Source organism: Jaculus jaculus, chromosome 9 (genome assembly GCF_020740685.1).
Source record: "Jaculus jaculus isolate mJacJac1 chromosome 9, mJacJac1.mat.Y.cur, whole genome shotgun sequence".
Classification (NCBI taxonomy): domain Eukaryota; kingdom Metazoa; phylum Chordata; class Mammalia; order Rodentia; family Dipodidae; genus Jaculus; species Jaculus jaculus.
This window is the reverse complement of record NC_059110.1, coordinates 96071896-96093584: the sequence shown is the minus strand read 5'-3', so window position 1 is coordinate 96093584 and position 21689 is coordinate 96071896. Positions and strand designations below refer to the sequence as shown.

The 21689-nt window shown below is 38.9% G+C and overlaps 1 protein-coding gene across 4 annotated transcripts in view; it reads right to left on the bottom strand.

The window, feature by feature from the left end:
* Bcas3 (BCAS3 microtubule associated cell migration factor) overlaps nt 1–21689 on the bottom strand; it is a 664126-nt gene that overhangs the window by 286960 nt on the left and 355477 nt on the right. Inside the window, exon 24 of one of the 4 annotated variants that reach the window (XM_045159845.1) lies at nt 9688–9744. The exons of the other annotated variants lie outside the window; for them this stretch is intronic. Within the exon in view, the coding sequence (XP_045015780.1) occupies nt 9704–9744 (41 nt within the window). The 3' untranslated portion in view covers nt 9688–9703. Of the gene's footprint in view, nt 1–9687; nt 9745–21689 lie in introns of those variants that run through there. 4 annotated transcript variants of the gene reach the window in all.

The following is a 21689-nucleotide window of genomic DNA, read 5'->3' as shown; positions in this document are numbered from 1 at the left end:
AAGAAAAAAATTAAGACATTTTCCCACCCCTGCCCCCACAAAAAAGAACAAAGGTTATAATAACTGATGCTAATATATCACCCCACTGTTGAGATGAAGAAGTGATGTGGGAAGATGAATATGTGAATGGATAGCCAAGAACTTGACCATAACAGTATTGCATCAGCATGAGATTAACAAACCTAGAAGGGTGTATTGTTATATCATAATCCCAACATTTACAGACTAGTAGATTCAGACTGAATAAAGCTACATAATCTGGGTGATTAAAGATGCCATGACAAAGAACCCAACACCAGTGAATGTAATAAATTAATAAGACCACCACTTGCTTCATTTTGTGCAGCAGAATTCTAGGCCGTATTGCCCTTACAGATTATTTGTATAGCTAAATAAACCAATAGGCAACCACAGGCATTAGTTAGATAAGCAAACACAAGACAATGTAAAAGCAATGAGGTCAAAGATAGTTGACTTCTCTCCCAAAAGTGTGGGGGGGGAAATACATCCTAAATACAAGTTAAAAAAAAAAATTGATAGACTCAAAGTCATGTTGTAAAGGCAAAGGAAAGAACTGGAGGATTGAATTGATCAAACTAATTCCGAAAATACAGAAATAAATAGTGATTAGGGATGATCATCACCCTATGGTAATTATAATCAGTTATTCAGGAAGGCCTGGGTGTGAAATAAAATAAAACCAGATCTGTCAGCCTCTGTGTCAGTGAAAATCAACCAAAATAGCAACCTTGACATGCGGCCCAGTAAGTAGCACTGACAGGTACTATGCCTTTATTCAGCATCTGATAATAAACTGGAAAAGGGGAGGGGCCAAACGGCTGGGCAGAAGACATATCATTCTCTTGAGGGATTAGAAACTGGAGAATTCAAAGACTGAGGAAGAGAGTTGGTCAACATTTAATGTGTGCCTACTGTAGGTCAGGCCGCACATGGAAAGAACTGAGTTTGCTCAAGCATGATAAAAAACAGATACGGTTTTCATATGTAGTATGCCCCTGTTTATTTTCATATTGCATATGCCAGCTGAATACTGCACATTACAAAACCGCTGAGAGGTGTGTCTGGAGTAGCATCATCAAACTGGGAAATAGACAGATGGACGCGACCAGGGACACTCGGTCACATGCTCTGCATGTGCACTGCCCTTAAAGGAATGCGGAGTCGAGAGAGGGATGAAAAGGACTGGCCCCAAAATGAGATCTTTCATTGTCTTTGTCTTTTGGGCCAGGTTTTCAGAGATAAGCCATTTAAACATAAATCAAAGCAAATGTAAACTGTATGTGAATTCCAATAGCCATCAGCTTACATTGTTGTATTGACAACAGATGCGAAATATATGAGTGTCATTTATACATACTCTGAAATTTATTTTTGCTGAGAGGGTTTTTGGAGTACGTGGGAAAACTCAGCATGTCAGTTTAAGGAAAGGCATATGATTTCCCTTTCAAACCCCTAAAAAAACCATATGGGAGCAAGATAATGTTTGTCCTGACCTGCCAAAATCCTGTGGAGATCCTCCCGAATCCACACCACATTCCTGAGCACTGATGCTCACACTGGGGCCTGCGCATCAGCAGATGTGTGAAAACGCGTGTATGGCAAAGAACTCCCTGGCGGCCTCACATCTGAAGCTGCTGCTCGGCAACAGATACCCCAGCCAAGAGCAAGACGGCGTTTCCAAGCTCAGTACACCTTTGTCTAAGCTAGTGTCTGCACACAGGAATGCAACGGAAGGGGTTGCTGTCTGGCTCAAAACCAAGAGAAGCCTCCTGTGTTCTACTGTCCTTCATTCTCGGGTCCCGTCAGGCTCTGCCGCCTCCTTCCTTACACACGCGGCCTCTGCTAGTACCAAATTAGTCCATTCTACTGAGACCCACGAGGACGCACATGTTTGATTTTCACTGGGAGAAAAACTGGGGAAGGAGTATGTCTAATAATGTCCCTCATTGACTATTTTGGCCATGTCAGAAAAAAATTATGCTGAAAATATTAAAGAAACCAAACTGCCTTTAGAAATTGTTGGAAGAAAATGTTTTAAAACTGTGCGAAAATAATGCAAGATCATTACAGGAAACAGTGGAGTGGCTGGAGAGGTGGCTCCGTCAGCAACGTGCCTGCCACACCAGCATAGGGACCTGGGTTCGGATCTCCAGCACCCACAGAAAAGTCAGGCATGGTGGTGCACGGTGGCACATGTAAACTCGGTGCTGGAAAGGTAGAGACAGGAGTTTCTGCATCTTGATGGCTAGCTAATCCCACTGAATCAGTGAGCTGCGAGTCAGTGAGAGACTCTGTCTCAAGAATAATGTGGGGGGCTGGAGGGATGTCTTGGTGGTTAAGGCGTTTGCCTGCAAAGCCAAAGGACCCAGGTTCAATTCTCCAGTACCTATGTTAGCCAGATGCACAAGGGGGCGCATGCGTCTGGAGTTCCTTTGCAGTGGCTGGTGGCCCCGGCACACCCATTCTCTATCTCTCTCTTCCTCTTTCTCTGTCAAATAAATAAATATAATTTTTTTTTAAAAGAATAATGTGGGGCATAATTGGGAAAGGCACCTAATGTTGGCCTCTGACCTCCACATGCACCTATACCTACAAACACACACACACACACACACACACACACACACACACACACAGTGGAATTTATTTCTTTTTAATCTATCATCCATGGATATCTACATATAAATACGACATAAGGCTATATACTAATGATGTAATGATATCCCTTTTCACATGTATTTGTGCATACATGTGTTTGTGTGTATGCAAGAGCGTGCCAGGATCTCTTGCTACTGAAGAGAAACTACAGATACATGTGACTCTATGGGGGTGCTTGAAATTGAGCCCAGGCTGGGAGGCTTTGCAAGCATGTGCATTTAACCACTGAGCCCTCTCTCTAGCTTTGAACAAAACTGTAGTTTTGTGTCCTTCTAAGTTTATCATAATGCAAATAAGTAGGAGGATTGCTGTGAGTTTGAGGCCAGCCTGAGATTACATAGTGAATTCTAGGTCAACCTGAGTTACAGTGAGACCCTAACTCCCAAAACAATTAAAAACTAGGGCATAAAGGATGCCTAGAAATGTTGAAAGTATATTTATCCTGTAATAAAACCTAACAGCTATGAATATCGATGTTTCAAATAATATCACACACACCATGTGGAAACTAGAAAACTAGAAAAATATAAGGAGGCACAGAAAATACGTTGGTGGCCTAAGACTGTTTTGTGTGTGACAGGTTCTCACTATGTACCCTGGCTGATGTCAAACTTACAATCCTCCTGCCTCAGACTCTTAGATGTGGTGAGTGCTGGGATTACAGGTATGCGGTACAATGCCCAGATAATTTTATGCTCTAAATCCATGGCAAGTACTCACATGCCAATGCACGTGGTGGCAGCAGGGGTTGATGATTGAGAGAAGAAATGTGTCTACGACTAATGCCACTTTTGAAACAGACCTCAGGATACATTCATTCTTAAATTTCTATTCTGTGTAAAGAGGTATCACAAAATGTTGCTCTTTTGAATCTAATGATCTTAGATACTTACTGCATTCGTTTTTGTCAGTGAGCTTATTCAACATAAAAATATTGTGAAGTAAACTTTTCCTCAATGTCAAGTTAACAATTCTTTTTTATGAAGTTCTATTTTTATTTATTTATTTGAGACAGAGAAAGATAGAGAGAGTAAGAATGGATGTGCCAGGGCCATTAGCCACTGCAAACTCCAGATGCATGTGCCACCATGTGTATCTGACTTACATGGGACCTGGAGAATCGACCTGGGTCCTTAGGCTTCACAGGCAAGTGCCTTAACCACTAAGCAATCCCTCCAGCATACCAATTCTTAACTGTTGATATTTTCAGATGCACTGAAGAATAATTTTATCAAGATTCTAAATTCACTGATAGGTTAACTGGGAATGCATAAAAATCCTAAATTTTGAAATACCCACAATTTTTGAAAAACTCAGTTCTCCATATTCAGAAAATGACGTATTTATTATATACATGCCCTTCTATCACACTCTAGAGATCTAGGTTTTAAAACCTATTTATTTTGAGACAGAGTTTCACTATGTTGTTCTGTCTGGGCTCAAACTCATTGTGTAGCCCAGGATGGCCTCATGATCCTCCTGCCTCAACTTCCCCATGTGCTGAGATTATAGACATGCTCCATTATGTCAGGTAAGGTTTTATTAAGTCGCTATTATCTTCCTCAGGGCCACTCCTATGAATTTTATTTTTTCTAGTATCCTGAGTAAAATATTCTAAACATTTGATATCTTTATGTATACATAGAGAAAATATGGATGTTTTCACATTATTTACTAAATATATGATCAATTAGTAAGTTCTTTAAAAGTTAGTTGACAGACTCATAGGTACTTGGTCAAAATTTGTATTACCTGTAAATGATTTTTATTTTTTTATATTATTGCTTTGTCTGAAACATGCAGAATAATTATATAATATTGGTTATAGAACGACTTTCCCATTACATATGATACTGGTATTAATTAATTAACTTATTTAAGAGAGAGAGAAAGAAAAAAAGATAGAGAAAGTGGCTGTGCCAGGGCCTCTAGCCACTGCAAACAAACTCCAGATGCATGTGCCACCTTGTGCATCTGACTTACATGGGTCCTGGAGAATCGAATCTGGGACTTCCAGCTTTGCAGGTAAGCACATTAAACACTAAGCCATCTCTCCAGTCTGATTTTTAAAAATTTAATACAACGAACTTTTATTAGATAAGAATATATAAAAAGAATATATAGGGCTGGAGAGATGGCTTAGCGGTTAAATGCTTGCCTGTGAAGCCTAAGGACCCCGGTTCGAGGCTCGGTTCCCCAGGTCCCACGTTAGCCAGATGCACAAGGGGGCGCACGCGTCTGGAGTTCGTTTGCAGAGGCTGGAGGCCCTGGCGCGCCCATTCTCTCTCTCCCCCTCTATCTGTCCTTCTCTCTGTGTCTGTCACTCTCAAATAAATAAATAAAAATTAAAAAAAAAAAAGAATATATAATTCTACTCCTAGTCATCTTGGAATAATTTATCTGAGCATATACTAATTTTATAAAATGGTTTTTTTAGTAGTGAGATTACTTTTTTCTTATTGTTTCAAATACTAGTATTTATTACAGTAACAGATAAAATGAAAAAAATTTGGGCTGGAGAGATGGCTTAGCGGTTAAGCGCTTGCCTGTGAAGCCTAAGGACCCTGGTTCGAGGCTCGGTTCCCCAGGTCCCACGTTAGCCAGATGCACAAGGGGGCGCACGCGTCTGGAGTTCGTTTGCAGAGGCTGGAAGCCCTGGCGTGCCCATTCTCTCTCTCCCTCTATCTGTCTTTCTCTCTGTGTCTGTCGCTCTCAAATAAATAAATAAATAAATAAAATTTTTAAAAAATGAAAAAAATTATATTTGATCATAAAGATAAGTCTTTCATTATTAAAAAAAAATGAACTTTTTCACATAGTGAATTCTAGATCAGCCTGGGCTAGAGTAAGACCCTACCTCGAAAAGCCAAAAAAAAAAAAGAACTCTTAGTATTATTTTTAAAGATTTTATTTTTATTTATCTATTTATTTAAGACTATTAGAGACAGAGAGAGAGAGAAAGAATGGACACCAGGGCTTCTAGCCACTGCAAATAAACTCTAGACACATGTGCCACCTTGTGCATCTAGCTTACATGGGTACTGGGGAATCGAACCTGGGTCCTTAGGCTTCACAGGCAAATGCCTTAACTGCTAAGCCATCTCTCCAGCCCCTTAGTACTATTTTTATATCTGTTAAAATGAGCATTAGACATCTGCTTGCATGCTAATGGCTATTTACTTCTGCTTTTCTAAGCACTGGTTCAAGTCTATTCTTCATATTTTGTGTACATATTATTTACTTTTCTTTATTCATAAGTATTACCAGATAAAATAATATCCAACTTGGTCTGCTGGTACTGCATTTGGGATTCTGAACTGAAATTCATATGAAAGATTCATGTAAAGTTCTTTTTTTTATTTGCTGTGATTGCTCAGACAGTCATTCATTTTTAAAAGCTCTGCTAAGACTGAACTGTACTCAATAGGTGTTAAAAAGTTCCTCAATGCTAATGCCATTTATTATGAAACAGGAAAAGGCCACAGACTGTGAGCACAAGGTGAGATAATGGCTTCCACATCACTTAACTGTCAGCATTACTTAGTATAAACTGTTCTGCCTAGAGACTCCCAGCCAGGCCCCATTTAAGAGAACACAGAATATTGAAGTAATTGACAAACATAGACTGTCAACATTTTGAAAGATACTTGTAAGCTACAACGTTTTTTGGGTTTTTTTTTGTATTGTTAAAAGCAGGTTAGAATAATAAACTCTGTGTGTGTGTGTGTGTGTGTGTGTGTGTGTGTGTGTGTGCACGCGCGCGCGTTTGTATGTGTGTGAAATAGCACCAGTATCCTGAGAAGTGAATCCTTAATGGTTGGTCACTGCTGCACCTGAAGTCTGCCTGTGGTTTCACTTCTGTCAACAAGAGCTTACTCACATTATGAGCAGTGACATTTGCCTACATACCCATTATATGGAAAGCTGAGGCAGGAAGTTTGCAAGCTCCAGACCAGCCTAGGCTATACAGGAAGATGCTTTCTCCAGAGATAAAAGATAGAGATAGAGCTGGGCGTGGTGGCACATGCCTTTAATCCCAGCACTCAGGAGGTAGAGGTAAGAGATCACCATGAGTTCAAGGTCACCCTGAGAACATGTGAATTACAGGTCAGCCTGAACTTGAGTGAGACCCTACCTCAAAAAACAAAAACAACAACAACAAAAGGCAGAGATAGAGAAGATATCTAAACATTCTAAATGAAATTTTAGAATGGGAAGACAACCAAAGTCAAAGCATATGAGTTGGCAGGGTGGCATGTATGTCATTCCAACCACTGGGAAGCTAAAATGAGATCACGTGAGCTCGGGAGTTGAGGTCAACAGAATAGACTGACAGTGGGGAAAAATCTTCTATCTGGACAACAAAGAGGAAAGTAATTGATATAAGGAAAGATCTGACTTATTTGTCATTTTAGCTCTGGAAGAAGCTAAGTAAGGATGTAGGTTGAAAAAGAACTAGAAAAATGGTGGTGGAAAATTACCCAAATTTTCCTTTAGACACAAAATCTGCACAGTAAAGTTGACTGGAGCCTCCAAAGGATACTCCCAAAGAAGCCTGTTAGAAGACATATCATGTGCTGTGCTGTACTGGGGATTGAACCCAGGGCATCACACATGTTAGGCAAGCAATTTACAACTGACTTGTATCTCCTGCCCAGCATTAAACTTCTGAGTACTAAAGGCAAAGAAAAGAATCTGGAAAGCCATGATAAAAAATTGCTATTTTACTAATGGGGAAAATGAGTTTGAATGATATCAGATCTCTCATCATAGAACACAGAGGATAAAAAGAAATGACACAATATGTTTTTTAATGTTTGACTTTATTTTTATTGACACACAATAATTTTACATTTCTCTGTCTGCCTCTCTCTCAAATAAATAAATAAAAATGAAATAGAATGCCAAGAAAACATTTAAGTTTTTTAAAATTGGCTTTCCTTCTCCTCAGTTTTCTCTTAAATTGTGTATGAGAATTGAAGAAAATATTGTAATATACTATGATGTAGTTCTAAATTTATATAAGGTAATTTTAAAGATAACTACATTATCAGTAGGGATGGTAAAGGGACATAAAGGGAGGACTTTATTCAAGCTAGTAGAACATTGGAAAACTGTGATTAAATAAGCATATATAATATAATATACATAGCTTAACCACAATGGAACTACATGAAGAAATACAATAAAACACCATGGATAAAAACATTATAGATATGTTAAAATAAAATTCTCTAAAATGCTTAACAATCCACAAAAAAGCAGAAAAAGAAAAAAGAAACAGAAGTACCATAGAGGACAGCCAGACAATAATAAATAAAATGGCAGACCTAAGCCCTAATATACACATAATTATATTCAATGTAAATGGTCTATAAACACTAAGTAAAAGACAGATATTGACAGAAGAGATTAAAAACATGATTGAAATGCAAGCTTTCCAAAGTAAACACAGCCAAAATATAATGAAATAGACTGAAAGTAAAATAGGTGGAAAAGTAATTATCATTCAAACACATATAAAACAGAAATTATTTTTCAAATATAAGATAAAGTAGACTTAAGACCAAGAAACTTACCAGAAAACAGTCATATACTACATAATGATAAAAACCCACCAAGAAAACATAACAACACTAATGTGTATGCACCAAACAACAAAGCTACAAAATCGACGAAGTGAAAATGAACAGAATGCAAAGATGAGATCAGCATGTCTATAGTCACTGTTGATATTTCAACAAGCTTCTACCAAGAATTGGAGCTCTCTCCTATTGTTGGTGGGAATATGAAAAGATACAACCACTGGAACAGAAAAGTCTGGCAGTTTCTTGAAAGCTTAAGTGTCTAAGGTAACTTCAGGCAAATAAAAACTTATTTCCATGAAAACCTTTATGTGATTGTTCAAGGTAGTTTTACTGAAAACTGCCATAAGCTCAAAACAACAAAAACACCTTATAATCCTAAATAAACTGTGGTACATCAATTTCACAGAATACTAGTCAACAATAAAAAGGAAAATTGGTGGGTGTGCACGCGTGTTCTGGATTGAAACTACGGCTTCACACATGCTAAACACGTGTTCAACCACTGAGCTCCCTTTTACCCCCCGCCCCAGCCAAAAGGAAACTATTAATATATTGAGCAACTTGGATTTTCCTTGACATTATGTTCAGGTTACAAAAGGGGGAACATAAAAAGGTCACATATGGTTTGATTCCATTTCTGAAACACTCTCAAAATAATAAAATTATAGAGATGGAGAACAGATTACTGATTTCCAGGGTTTAGAAATGGTGGCAGAAAAGGAAATAAGTATAATTATGAAAAAAATGGCACAAGAAAGATATGTGCAATGATGAAAGTTTATGTTTTTGTTTTGTTTTCTTTTTCAAGGTAGGGTCTCACTCTGTAGTCTCAGGGTGGCCTCAAACTCATGGCAATCTTCCTACCTCTGCCACCTGAGTGCTGGTACTAAAGGCGTGTGCCACCATGCCTAGCTGAAAGTTTATGTTTCAATTGTGGTGGCTATATGAACCCACACGTGTGCTAAAATGACGAAGGTGTAAGCCCACTTTAGCCCCATGACAGTTTTCTTTCACCTGTGTAAATCGTGGATCACCAGGTGGGGCACTGATTCTACTGGACGTGCTGAGTACAAGGCTAGGCAGGATTGTTGATCTCTTAAGACTGCTTTCTGTCCACTTCACTGACAGAACAGCGTTCAACAAGAGAAATACAATGATTTCTTCATCAGTTTTTAAAGGCATGAAGAGCCATGTTGTAAGAACCAGTGGAGTGTCACAAAAGAGCTTGGAGTTGGTGTTGCAGAAACTAACAGTTTGATCCCTAACTAGCTACTGACTGTATGTGAGACCTTGTGGAGGACAGAGGTGAAGTCATTTATCAATGCCTTAGTTCTTTGTGCTCAAGAGGATTTTTGTCAGAGGGGAAACAGTTCACACTCCACTGTCCTTCCAACTCAAGCTGGACCTCCCTCCTTGAGTGCTGGTGAAGCAAGTTCCTAGTACCAGTGTCTCCTGTATTCAAGGCTGGTTATGTAATCTGTGGAATATACATCAAGAAAAACAATATAGTCATTGAAAACTATGAAAGGATGTTCATGCTACAGACAGGTAAAAACATTTGGAAATAAAAATACTAAAGGTTCCTTCCTTCTTTACATATTCCATTCTAATAAAACTACCTCATATACAAGATCTTAAAACAAGAAGAAAAACTCCAAAATGTAAAGGGCAACCATGACAATAATTTTAACAATCAACTGCAATACCTATCAAGCAAATATAGATTAAAATTATTTTTCTTCCCCAAAGGGAACTTTGTTTGTGGTAGCACAGTACAAAACAACTGTGCAATGTTAAACTTTTTTGTTTAAAGATAGGGTTTCACATAGTCCAGACTGGCTTCAAACTCCCTGTGTATTCCAAGACAACCTTGAACATCAGTTTTCCTGTGACAGGCATTCACAGCCAGGCCTGGCTTCTGTAGTGCTAAACTACACCTCTAATCCAATGCTGACCATTTGTAAGAAAACAATTCACTGGCATAAATGCTATTCACAGTTTTGCAACTGTCACTGTATTCCCACTTTTTTTTTTTTCTTCTGGTTTTTCAAGGTAGGGTTTCACTCTAGCCCAGGATGACATGGAATTCACTATGCAGTCTCAGGGTGGCCTTGAACTCACTGCAATCCTACCTCTGCCTCCCAGGTACTGGGATTAAAGGCGTGCGCTAGCACACCCAGCTTTCCCACATCTTTTTAATCACCTCAGAGATTCTATAACCATTAAGTGGCAACTTTCTTTTCACCTGTGCTGCCCAGCTTCCCTCATATTTGCCGACTGTATGTATCTTATATTAAGGTGAGTCACACAATGTTTGTCCTTTTCATTCTGACTTTTTAAGATAGATGAAGCTCATCTGTAACAGGGATTAAAACTTTACTCTTTTATGGTTGAATAATGAATTAACAGCCCATCATCTGTTGATAGACATTTGGGCAGCTTCCCTATTTTGACTATTGTAAAGAGTGGTAAAATAAGTGCTGTGATACCAGCCAGGGTTTTCATGTAGTTATTATGACAATGTACCAATGGGCTGCACTGTTGGGTAATTCAGAATTTGGCTTAGACTCTGAGGGATCATCAAGACTTTTGTTCACAGCATCTACACTATATGATATTCCCACCACAATGTGAGAAAGATAATTTTTTTCTACCAAGGGAAAGAAATGGGCAATGTAACAGTGAACACAATGGGAACTAAACTGGTACAATCTTGACTCAGGCAATCAGGTCATCTATGAAGATAAAAGGACTTATAATATGTACATTTTAGAGCCAGAATTTCCCTCTTGAAGAATTCATCCAATGATAATAAGTGAAGATGACCACAAAGATTTGTATGGCTTAAAAATTTTACAAACAAGCAAATGGTTCTTTAGGAGGTGCAGCATGTGATACGTGGTGCATGCGTGTGTGTGCAGATGTGCCCATCCTGTGTGGAGGCCAGAGGAGAACATCAGGTATCCTCCTCTGTCACACTCATTTCCTTGAGGTGGGGTTTCTCAGGCAAACTGAAGCTTCTCTTTGTTGGTTAGACTGGAAGGTCAGGGGTGTGTGTGTGGGGGGGGTACTCTATAGCTTTTCTTCTGTCTCCATCCCCCTACAGGCCTGAGTGTCCATGCTGGGCTTTTTAGGTGGATGCCAGGAATTGAACTCAGGTCCTCATGCTTATACAAGTGATCTTACACACTAAGCCATCTCCTCAAACTCCAAAAAGTTTAATAAAAGACCAGGTGAATAAATGATTCAGTTACCATAGAACTATCTGTTTACAAAAATCATTAATGACCTGAATAAAGTCTGAAGAAAAATGAGGAGTATTTCAAAATATATTGCCAGTTTCAGAGAATGTTTTATAAAGAAAAGGTATATACTAGAAATTGTATCTGTGAAATAAAAATGGTTATCAATTTTTTACACTTATGTTTACTTCTAAGTTTATTTTTGAAAACATTTTTATTTGCAAACAGACAGAGAGCAAGATTGAGAAAGAGAATGAATGAATAAATGAATGACCTCTAGATGCATGTGCTACTTTGTGCATCTGGCTTTATGAGCGTACTGAGAAATTGAACTCAGACATCTAAACATCTAAATTTAGAACATACAAACACACACACACACACACACACACACACACACACACACACGAGACAGAGAGAGAGCGGATGACTTTTTAAAAACACAGTACTATGTAACAAATGAACTCAAGTAGACTCTTGGCTTGCATGCTTTCCACACGAGCCAGTACTGAAGAGCTTCCCCCTTCCTTTTCTTGCCCCTACACTGAACCCAAGAGGTATTAGAATTCTGTACATTTTTCCTCTAATGTCAGCATAGTCACAGCTTTTCATAGATTTGGTTTTCTAGCCGCACTCCACTTAAGTTTTATTGAAAACCTCACAAATGAAATGAGGCTCCTCCCAAGTTTCCCTGTGATCATTTGGTTTAAAAGAATTAAAGAGCTAAGGAAAGCAAAACCCAGGTTTTGGGGTAAACCACCTGGTGGAAAAGTGAGCTGGTGCATGGCAGGATTTCAAATTTCTGTGCCTGCAGGGTAGCTTTTAATAAATATTAATAGAGAATATTTAAGGAGAACTCAGTCTATGTTTTGATTCTAATAAACAGGGAAGCATGAAATATGAAGGTGCAGAAATGGCTCCATTATTAGCCACAGCTGAGCCAACAGTGGAAGTAAAGCCACAGAGCCTACCTGAAGTATGTATTATGGAGCGTGAAATGATAGAATGCTTAACAACTTTCCCATTTCTCAGCTACTCCCAGATTTGTGACAGAACCTGGTGGGAATCTGTGTTGGCCACAAAATCCTTATGTATTTTGCAATGGTTATTTGTGGACCCATCAGAAGCATGGATCAATGGGGCTTAGCTTAAGAATGTTCTGGTCCAGGGTTGGATAAGGAAGACAGGCAAAAGTTCGAGGTGATTTTTTTTTTTTGTTTTATTTTGTTTTGTTTTGATTTTGAAGTAGGGTCTCATTCTAGCCCAGGAGAATTTACTATGTAGCCTTAGGCTGGCCTCAGACTCACAATGATCCTCCTACCTCTGCCTCCTGAGGGCTGGGGTTAAAGGGACATGCCATGACATGGATTGCCATGAGTTTGAGGCCACCCTGAGACTGAATTCTAGGTCAGCCTGAGCTACAGTGAAACCCTACCTCAAAAAAAAAAAAAAAAAAGTTATAGCTAATCTGAAGGTCAAGATACCTTTATGAATCCTAAGCAAACGAGACTGTAAACTGACCAAGCAGCTGAAGTATGAGATTCAGAGCAATCTTAGGTTGCCTCAAATGGTAATTTCTGAAACAAACACTCGAAAGCAATCCACCCTTCTTCCCTGACTGTCATTTCAGTGGAGAAAGCTTCTTTACTCAGATATCCAAGATGGAAAAGTTCTACAGATCAGCATTTTTAAAAATAATTCTTGAAAAACAGAAAAGGGTGTCTTAGTTACTACTTGGTCAACGTTTTGCCTCCTCGGCACCTGGAATAAACTCTCTGCTGACATGAACGTGTGGGTGGGAAGATAGAGCAGGAGAGTGGACATCAAGCCCACCCAACTCCTGGAATTTCTACAGAAAAGACAAAACTTTCCAAGTGAAATAGTCATTTTGGTAAATGAAACCATTTGTAAGTTTAGAGGAGATTTTTTTTTCTTTCATTCCAATGTATCATACGAACAATCCACACTGTGCGCTAAAAGGCCATAAAGCTGTGGTTTAGAGAAGGGTCAACAGGAGCTGAAACCACTAATGTCAGACTTTCAAGAAGCAGGAGTGGAGGGCAGTGAGACTTCAACACTGCCAGGACCCAATGGAAAGCCTCTCTAATGCAAAAACCCATTTGCTAAATTCATGCCAAGAACAAACTTTTACAGCCAAGGGAAAGCCTTCTGTGCTTTTAGAGACCGTAATAAAAGTTCAGCATCCTCAAGGGACTCTTCCCCATACAGACTTCATGAAGCAGGACTATCAAAATAGGAAGAAAGACACTGGGAAAGAGAGGTAGAGACACACTGAATTTAAGAAGGGGGTAAGGGCAGTAGGGACAAAGAGATTAAAACAGTCAAAAACAAATGTAAACTTGGCATGGTGGCCCACACTTTTAATCCCAGCACTGGGGAGGCAGAGGTAGGAGGATCTCCATGAGTTCAAGGTTACCCTGAGACTACATAGTGAACTCCAAGTCAGCCTGGGCTAGAATGAGATACTACCTTGTGTGTGTGGCGGGCGGGGGAAGATATAACATTTTGACAAGATCAGGAGAGTGATCTACTGCTCTGACAAACCTAATGGCTTCATTACTTTACTTGTGTTAGGCTGAGAAAAATGTATTTACCTATAAAAGCAAATATGAATTAAATCAAAACCATTTTGACAGAAGTAATTTGAGATTCCTTTAAGAAGCTCAGGCTTGAGGGTTAATTCCTATTCCTTAGTCCAAATAAAACCTCCCATGAGCTGGTTAAATTCAGGTCACTAAGGGGATTCTGGGGTTAAAAAAAAAAAGCAACATATTCTTCATTAAGCCACAGTGATTAACACTTTTCCTCTGTAAGTCTCAGGTACCTCAGACTACTACAGACATATCTGCATGACAGGCATACTCATACTTATGCTTGTGACAAACGATACTGAATCAAAGGTTTTTCAGAATGACAAAGGCATTTGAACTTTTTGTATAATGAACTTATTATAGAAGACACTGTCATCCAGAATTATCTGTCTATATGGGGGAGCTAGATGCTAAGGAAGGAGGGAGGAGTATAATTTCTGAAATTTAGGTTCTCTCCTGAAATATCAGAACCTACTCTTGCTAATGGAATATATCGTCTCCATATAACATCATGATTAGTAACACAGGCTCTGGAGTAGTGTTGCCTGAGATCTATCCTAAGCACTATCACATCTCCAAGTCAGTTTCCTCTGGTATACATCAGAATAATAATATAACCTATGTGGTAAGGTTGTCACAAGGAGGAAGCGTATCATGTACAAAGTATGTAAGTAAAATCAGAGCCGGGCATGGTGGCACACAATGTTAATCCCAGAACTTTAATCCTAGGCAGAGGTAGGAGGATCACCATGAGTTCTAGGCTACCCTGAGTTTACATACTGAATTCCAGGTCAGCCTGAACCACAGTACGAGCCTACCTCAAAAAAAAAAAAAAGAAAAAGAAAAAAAAAACCCTACATTTCATCCAAAAGATCACAGTACATATCTGCTTATTCTAAAAATGAATTAGGGCTGGAGAGATGGCTTAGCGGTTAAGCGCTTGCCTGTGAAGCCTAAGGACCCTGGTTCGAGGCTGGGTTCCCCAGGTCCCACGTTAGCCAGATGCACAAGGGGGCACATGCGTCTGGAGTTCGTTTGCAGAGGATGGAAGCCCTGGTGCGCCCATTCTCTCTTTCTCCCTCTATCTGTCTTTCTGTGTCTGTCGCTCTCAAATAAATAAATAAATAAATAAATAAATAAATTTAAAAAAATGAATTAAAAGATGGGGAGGTAATATGATGGAGAATGGAATTTCAAAGGGGAAAGTGTGGGGGGAGGGCATTACCATGGGATATTTTTTTATAATCATGGAAAACGTTAATAAAAATTTAAAAAAACATAAAATGGAAAAAAAAATTAAAAATAAAAATTGCTATCTAAAAAAATAAAAAAATAAAAATGAATTAAATATTTTTTACTAAAAAGCTATATAAACATACTTATGACAAAAATTCATTTTTCTTTGAATTATACTATCAAAGTAAGAGGTATACTATACTTAATTTCTCTGAACCAGAGCTTCATCTGAAAAACTGAAATTAAAACAGTATTAGCCGGGCGTGGTGGCGCATGCCTTTAATCCTAGCACTCGGGAGGCAGAGGTAGGAGGATCGCCATGAGTTCAAGGCCACCCTGAGACTACAGAGTTAATTCCAGGTCAGCCTGGACCAGAGTGAGACCCTACCTCGAAAAACAAAAACAAAAACAAAAACAAAACAACAACAACAAAAAAAAAACAGTATTATTATCTCATAGGATTTTATGAAGACTAAGGATAATAATCATATGAAATGCTGAGTTGTTTATGTCATATAGAAAATCAAGACTTAAATTGCTAAATAATCTGTTAATTTAATTCTAATTTGATTTTTTATGATTTATTTTAGAGAGAGTAAAAGAGACAGAGAGAGAGAGAGACAGAATTGGCACACCATGGCCTCAGCCACTGCAATCAAACTCCAGACACTAGCGCCACTTAAAGTGCATGTGCAACCTTGTATTTGCCTCGCCCTATGCATCTGGCTTACATAAAATCTAGAGAGTTGAACATGGATCCTTAGTCATCACAGGCAAGTGCCTTAACCGCTAAGCCATGTCTTCAGCCCTAATTTGATTTTTAATTCTATCACTGTCTATGAATAAATGAGTCCAAATAAGATTTTTTTTTAATAAATAAGGGACTTGGGCTGGTGAGATGGCTTAGCGGTTAAGCACTTGCCTGTCAAGCCTAAGGACTCTGGTTCGAGGCTCAATTCCCCAGCACCCACGTTAGCCAGATGCACAAGGGGGCGCACGCGTCTGGAGTTCGTTTGCAGTGGCTGGAAGCCCTGGCGCGCCCCCTCTCTCTCTCTCTCTCTCTCTCCTACTCCTCTCTGTCACTAAATAAATAAAAGTAAACAAAAAATTTAAAAAAATAAATAAGGGACTGCATAATAAAAAAGTTATCATTTGGGCTGAGGTAATGGCTTAGTGATTAATGCAGTTGCCTGCAAAGTCCAAGGACCCTGGTTCAATTCCCCAACACCCACGTAAGCCAGATGTACAAGGGGACGCATGCTTCTGGAGTTCGTATGCAGTGGCTGGAGGCCATGGCGCACCCATTCTGTTTTTTTCTGCCTCTTCTCCCCCCTCGAATAAATAAATAAATAAAATATTTTTTAAAACCATATAATCAGTGGGCTGACAAGTTGGGTTAGTGAGAAAACTACTTCCTACACAAACATGAGAGCCCGATGGGGCATAAGACTGCACAAATTCTATTTCCCTGCATCCATAAAACCAGGCAGCTATGATCATGGATGCCTGTGACCTCAGTCCTATGGTGACCAGAGATTAAAAAGTTGCTAGGGCTTGCCAAATGGAAAGTTCCAAGATCAATGAGAGACTGTGTCTCAAGGAAACACAAGGTGAGTGATGGAAACAGAGTTCTAACATTCTCCTCTGGTCTCTGTAGACAGGGACCTACCCATGTATATATACTACATGTACAAAATGAATAATGCCATTTTACATTAATTATCATGATGACAAACTCCAAGTAATTTCATTTTACCCAAGAACATCTATTAATTTGCATATTTATTTCTTTAATATATTTTATTTATTTGAGCGAGAGAGAGAATGGGCATGCCAGGGCCTCGAGCCACTGCAAATGAACTCCAGGTGTATGCATCCCCTTGTGCATCTGGCCTCTGGTCCTGGAGAGTAGAACCAGTATCCTTTGGCTTTGCAGGCAAATGCCTTAACTGCTAAGCCATCTCTCCAGCCCCAATTTGCATATTTCTATTTTATAAATGTCAATGGTATGGTATTCAGAATGTTCTTAAGTATAATTTATTTCATTATTCTTAAAATCATATGTGCTGCCAGGCGTGGTGGTGCACACCTTTAATCCCAGAACTTGGGAGGCAGAAGTAGGAGGATCACCATGAGTTGGAGGCCACCCTAAGACTACATAGTTTATTCCAGGTCAGCCTGGACCAGAGGGAGACCCTACTCTGAAAAACAAAAACAAAAATAAACAAACAAACAAAAAGCATATATGCTAAAGCAATATTACACAATCAATTACAAGAGATGATAAATATGTTACAACAGAGCCTTTGGTTTCATTGGAATTTTGATCATATTAACCAAATAGTTATCATTGTGTAAATGAAAAAACATGGAGGTATAAAATTGGCCACCGACAGATTTGTTGAAACATTCATGAGTAAGAAATTAAAAGGAAATATATTTTATCTCTCAGGTATACATCCATATCTGTGTCCTTAAATGTATTTATTGAAAAGTAAAATATTACAAATTCTGAAATTGGGGTGAAAGATATTTTTCAATAGGCAAAACACCAAAACAAAATGGCAGCACTAATTTTAAAAGGTGAAAGTGTAAGTCAAAAGGATGGGATTTCAAGAGCTCTTACAAGTTTCAAAGTAGCTAAGAGCTCTTAGATCTTTATAGTAATAAATATTGTAGTGTATGGTCATCCATTGGGAATCCTCACACTCACATGTTACTCCAAGATTGAAGATCAAGGTGTCAGCTCCATTTAGAATCAGTGCATGTTTGGCATTTTAAAAAGCTTTCACACATATTTTGAAAAAGCAATTAATAGTTCTATCACATTGCCTCCCCTGTCTCCACCCCTTGTCATACAGAGTGAATTGTGAGTTTCAGACACTGGCATTCCTGTAGTTGGAATTTTCTGACAAGAAGATGAAAAAGAAATATGACCTTGAGTGGTCACCATTCTTTCATGGGAAGCCTTTTCAATTGAAGAGACCATTACCTTTCCTGGCTGCAAACAACTGATTACTACTTAAAAGGAAATGTCTCCGGGAACTGCATGGAAACCCAGGTAAGCCATGAAAACAAGACTTCCACCACCAAAACTTCATCAAGGAGGTTTCACCAATGACATTTCAAAAAAGATATGCTGGGCTGGAGAGATGGCTCAGCAGTTAAGATGCTTGCCTGCAAAGCCTAACAACACAGGTTTAATTCCCCAGTACCCACATATAGCCAAATGCAGAAGGTGGTACATACATCTAGAATTCATTTGCTATGCCTAAAAGGCCCTGGTGCACCCATTCTTCCTCTGTCTCTGTCAGGCATGGGGGCACACACCTTTTTTTTTTTTTAATACTTTTTATTGACAACTTCCATAATTGTAAACAATTACAAACATAATTATAAACACACACCTTTAATCACAGCACTTCGGAGGCAGAAATAGGAGGATAGTTGTGAGTTCAAGGCCAGACTGAGACTACATAGTGAAGGTCAAAGGCAAGACCCTACCTCAAAAAAAAAAAGCCATTCAAGAATGGAAATTATGTGAAAAGATTTTCCTTGTTTTAGTTTTGACTATAGGCAGAAATAAACAAGGTAAAATAATTTTTGTCCTAATCATGCAAATGCACTTCATTTGAAAATGACATAAACTCATATACACAAGGGCTTCCAGGACTATAGACCAGTGCCACCATGTTTTTATTCTATAACATTTATACTGAGGATATAAACAATGATAGATGCTTTCCAAACTGAACTATGCTTAAGAATCAAGATACCATTTAACACACAACAAAACCCACTTCCAGGCCAGAGAGATGACCCACTGGTTATAGGTGCTTGACTGCAAAGCCTAATGGCCCAGGTTTAATTCCCTACCACCCATGTAGAGTCAGATGCCCAAAGTAGCACATGCATCTGGAGTGCATTTTTAGTGGCAAGAGACCGTGGTGTACCCATGGCTTGTTCTCCCATTCTTTCTTTCTCTACCCCTCAAATAAATAAATAAATTTAAAAAATGCTACTGTCCCTTGAAACTGCCTAGGACAAAAGTACAGCCAATAATTATAATGATTTACTAATTCTGGAAATTCTTTTTTGTTGTTGTTACATGTATGTGCATGCTGTGTGTATGCATGTTCATATTTTTGGCCACATGTAAGGATGGTGAACATGGTATGGAGACCAAAAGTTGATGTCAGGGTTCTTCCTCAGTTACTCTCCACTCTATTTATCATCTATCTATCGATCATCTATCTATCTATCTTTCTTTCTTTAATCTATCCATCCATCCACCCATATATATTCGTTCATTTGAGACAGGGTCTTTCACTGGACACAGCTCACCAATTTAGCTAGACTAGCTAGCCAGTGAGCCCAAGGATCTGTCTGTCTCTACCTCCACAGCACTGGAACTTAGAGGTAAACACTACCACATCTAGCATTTTATATGGATGTTGAGACTCCAAACTCAAGTCTTCATACCTACAAGGCAAGTACTTAACCATCTGAGCTCTCTCCCCTGCCCCTAATTTTGGTAATTCTTTATTTAAAAAAAAAAAAACCCTTTTGGCTAAATGGAACTGGGGTCAGATTTCTATATGTCAGCATCCTTTGTCCATAATAAACTACATAAAAGACAGTCCTGGGCTGGAGAGATGGCTTAGTGGTTAAGCGCTTGTCTTGAAGCCTAAGGACCCCAGTTCAAGGCTCGATTCCCCAGGACCCATGTTAGCCAGATGCACAAGGGGGCACACGTCTCTGGAGTTCATTTGCAGTGGCTGGAGGCCCTGGCATGCCCATTCTCTCTATATATCTGCCTCTTTCTCTCTGTCTGTCTGTTGCTTTCAAATAAATAAAAATAAACAAAAATTGTCAAGCTACCATCAATCATGGGCTACAAGAGGGCCTACACCTATTAAATTCTCTATAAAAAAAAAGTAAGGGTTATCCCATTTATCCTGGTGCTAACTTACTCTCCGCTGGAGAATCTGCTTCTCTTTTTCATATAGATGTAGACCCTCAGGAGAGAGCCACCCGATCATACCTCAAAAGGACCCTGGCAGAAACTAAGAAAAATTGGCCAAAGAAGCAAGGGTGCTGTTTTCCTGATGAACCGGATACCAGCACAAGGGAGAAGGAGATCAATACAGAGAAAAATCAACTCCTACCAAATGAGAGAGCCAGAGCCCCAGAAGCCCCCAACACCTCATCATTGAAGCAGACCAAAAATGAACCCAACATGGCTCAGGGAAATTTTGCAGAAGAGGGGGAAGAAATAGTGTCAGAGCCACATGTTGGGTCATGATATGCAGAGACATTTATCTTACCCATAACTATGGGCTAACTCCACAATGCACAACCCATATACCTCAACAAGGAGGGGCCATGGATGAGCCTAATAATGGTACCAAACTGACTGTATTTACTGATTACAAAACTAATTAATAAAAAAAGAAATAAAAGACAGCACTCAGAATCCCTAAAGTAGTTCATCAGAAAAGTAACCCACTATGACCAGAATACAAAAACACTTCCATTATTTTATTGGTTGTTTGCCTGTCTTGTCGGTAGATCTGAGAGTAGAGATTTGTTGTAGTTAATGCTTTACAAAGATAACATAAAATAAAAGTTTCCATGCTAAACCCAATATAGCAAAGCACAATTAAGTTGAGGGCTGTAATTTCTTAATTTTTATTGTCTGCTTTAAGTAAAATTAATTAAACATTCTGCTTAACATGCATCTTTGAAGTAATGACATAAAAGGTAATTTGAAACACTCCACAAAATATTTCAATTAATCACACGATTTACCAGACAAAGGATTATTGATCATAAGAACAAATTCAATCAAGAAGTACAGCTCAAGAAAGAGTTTTCTAGGAGTAAGATATATTGGAGATATGGTTTCGGATTTACCAACTTTTGATCACTCAGAATAGACACAAAGACCATGTTTAATCAGGAATCAACAACATAATCCTGTTTTGTGGCACATGAAACACGGTGTGGAGACACACACCACGATCCTTGTTCTCCAAAAGCTCTTTCTCACGAGGCATTCCTTTCCCTCTTTCCCAGAGCCTCCTGTGTACGGGATTCCAATGACAGCCACCAGAAGCATCTTAAGGCAAATGATGACAGAGCAATGAGAATCTGCTCCTCTTATGAAACTAATTTTCCTTCTGCTTTTATTATTTCACAAATCAAAGTAATCCTGATCACCATAAACCTGCACACCCTGGACCACAGATGAAAGGACAGCCACCAATGTCACCTCCTTGTTCTCGCTTCTGTCCACAGGTCATATCACAAAATCTGCTAACTTAAGCCAT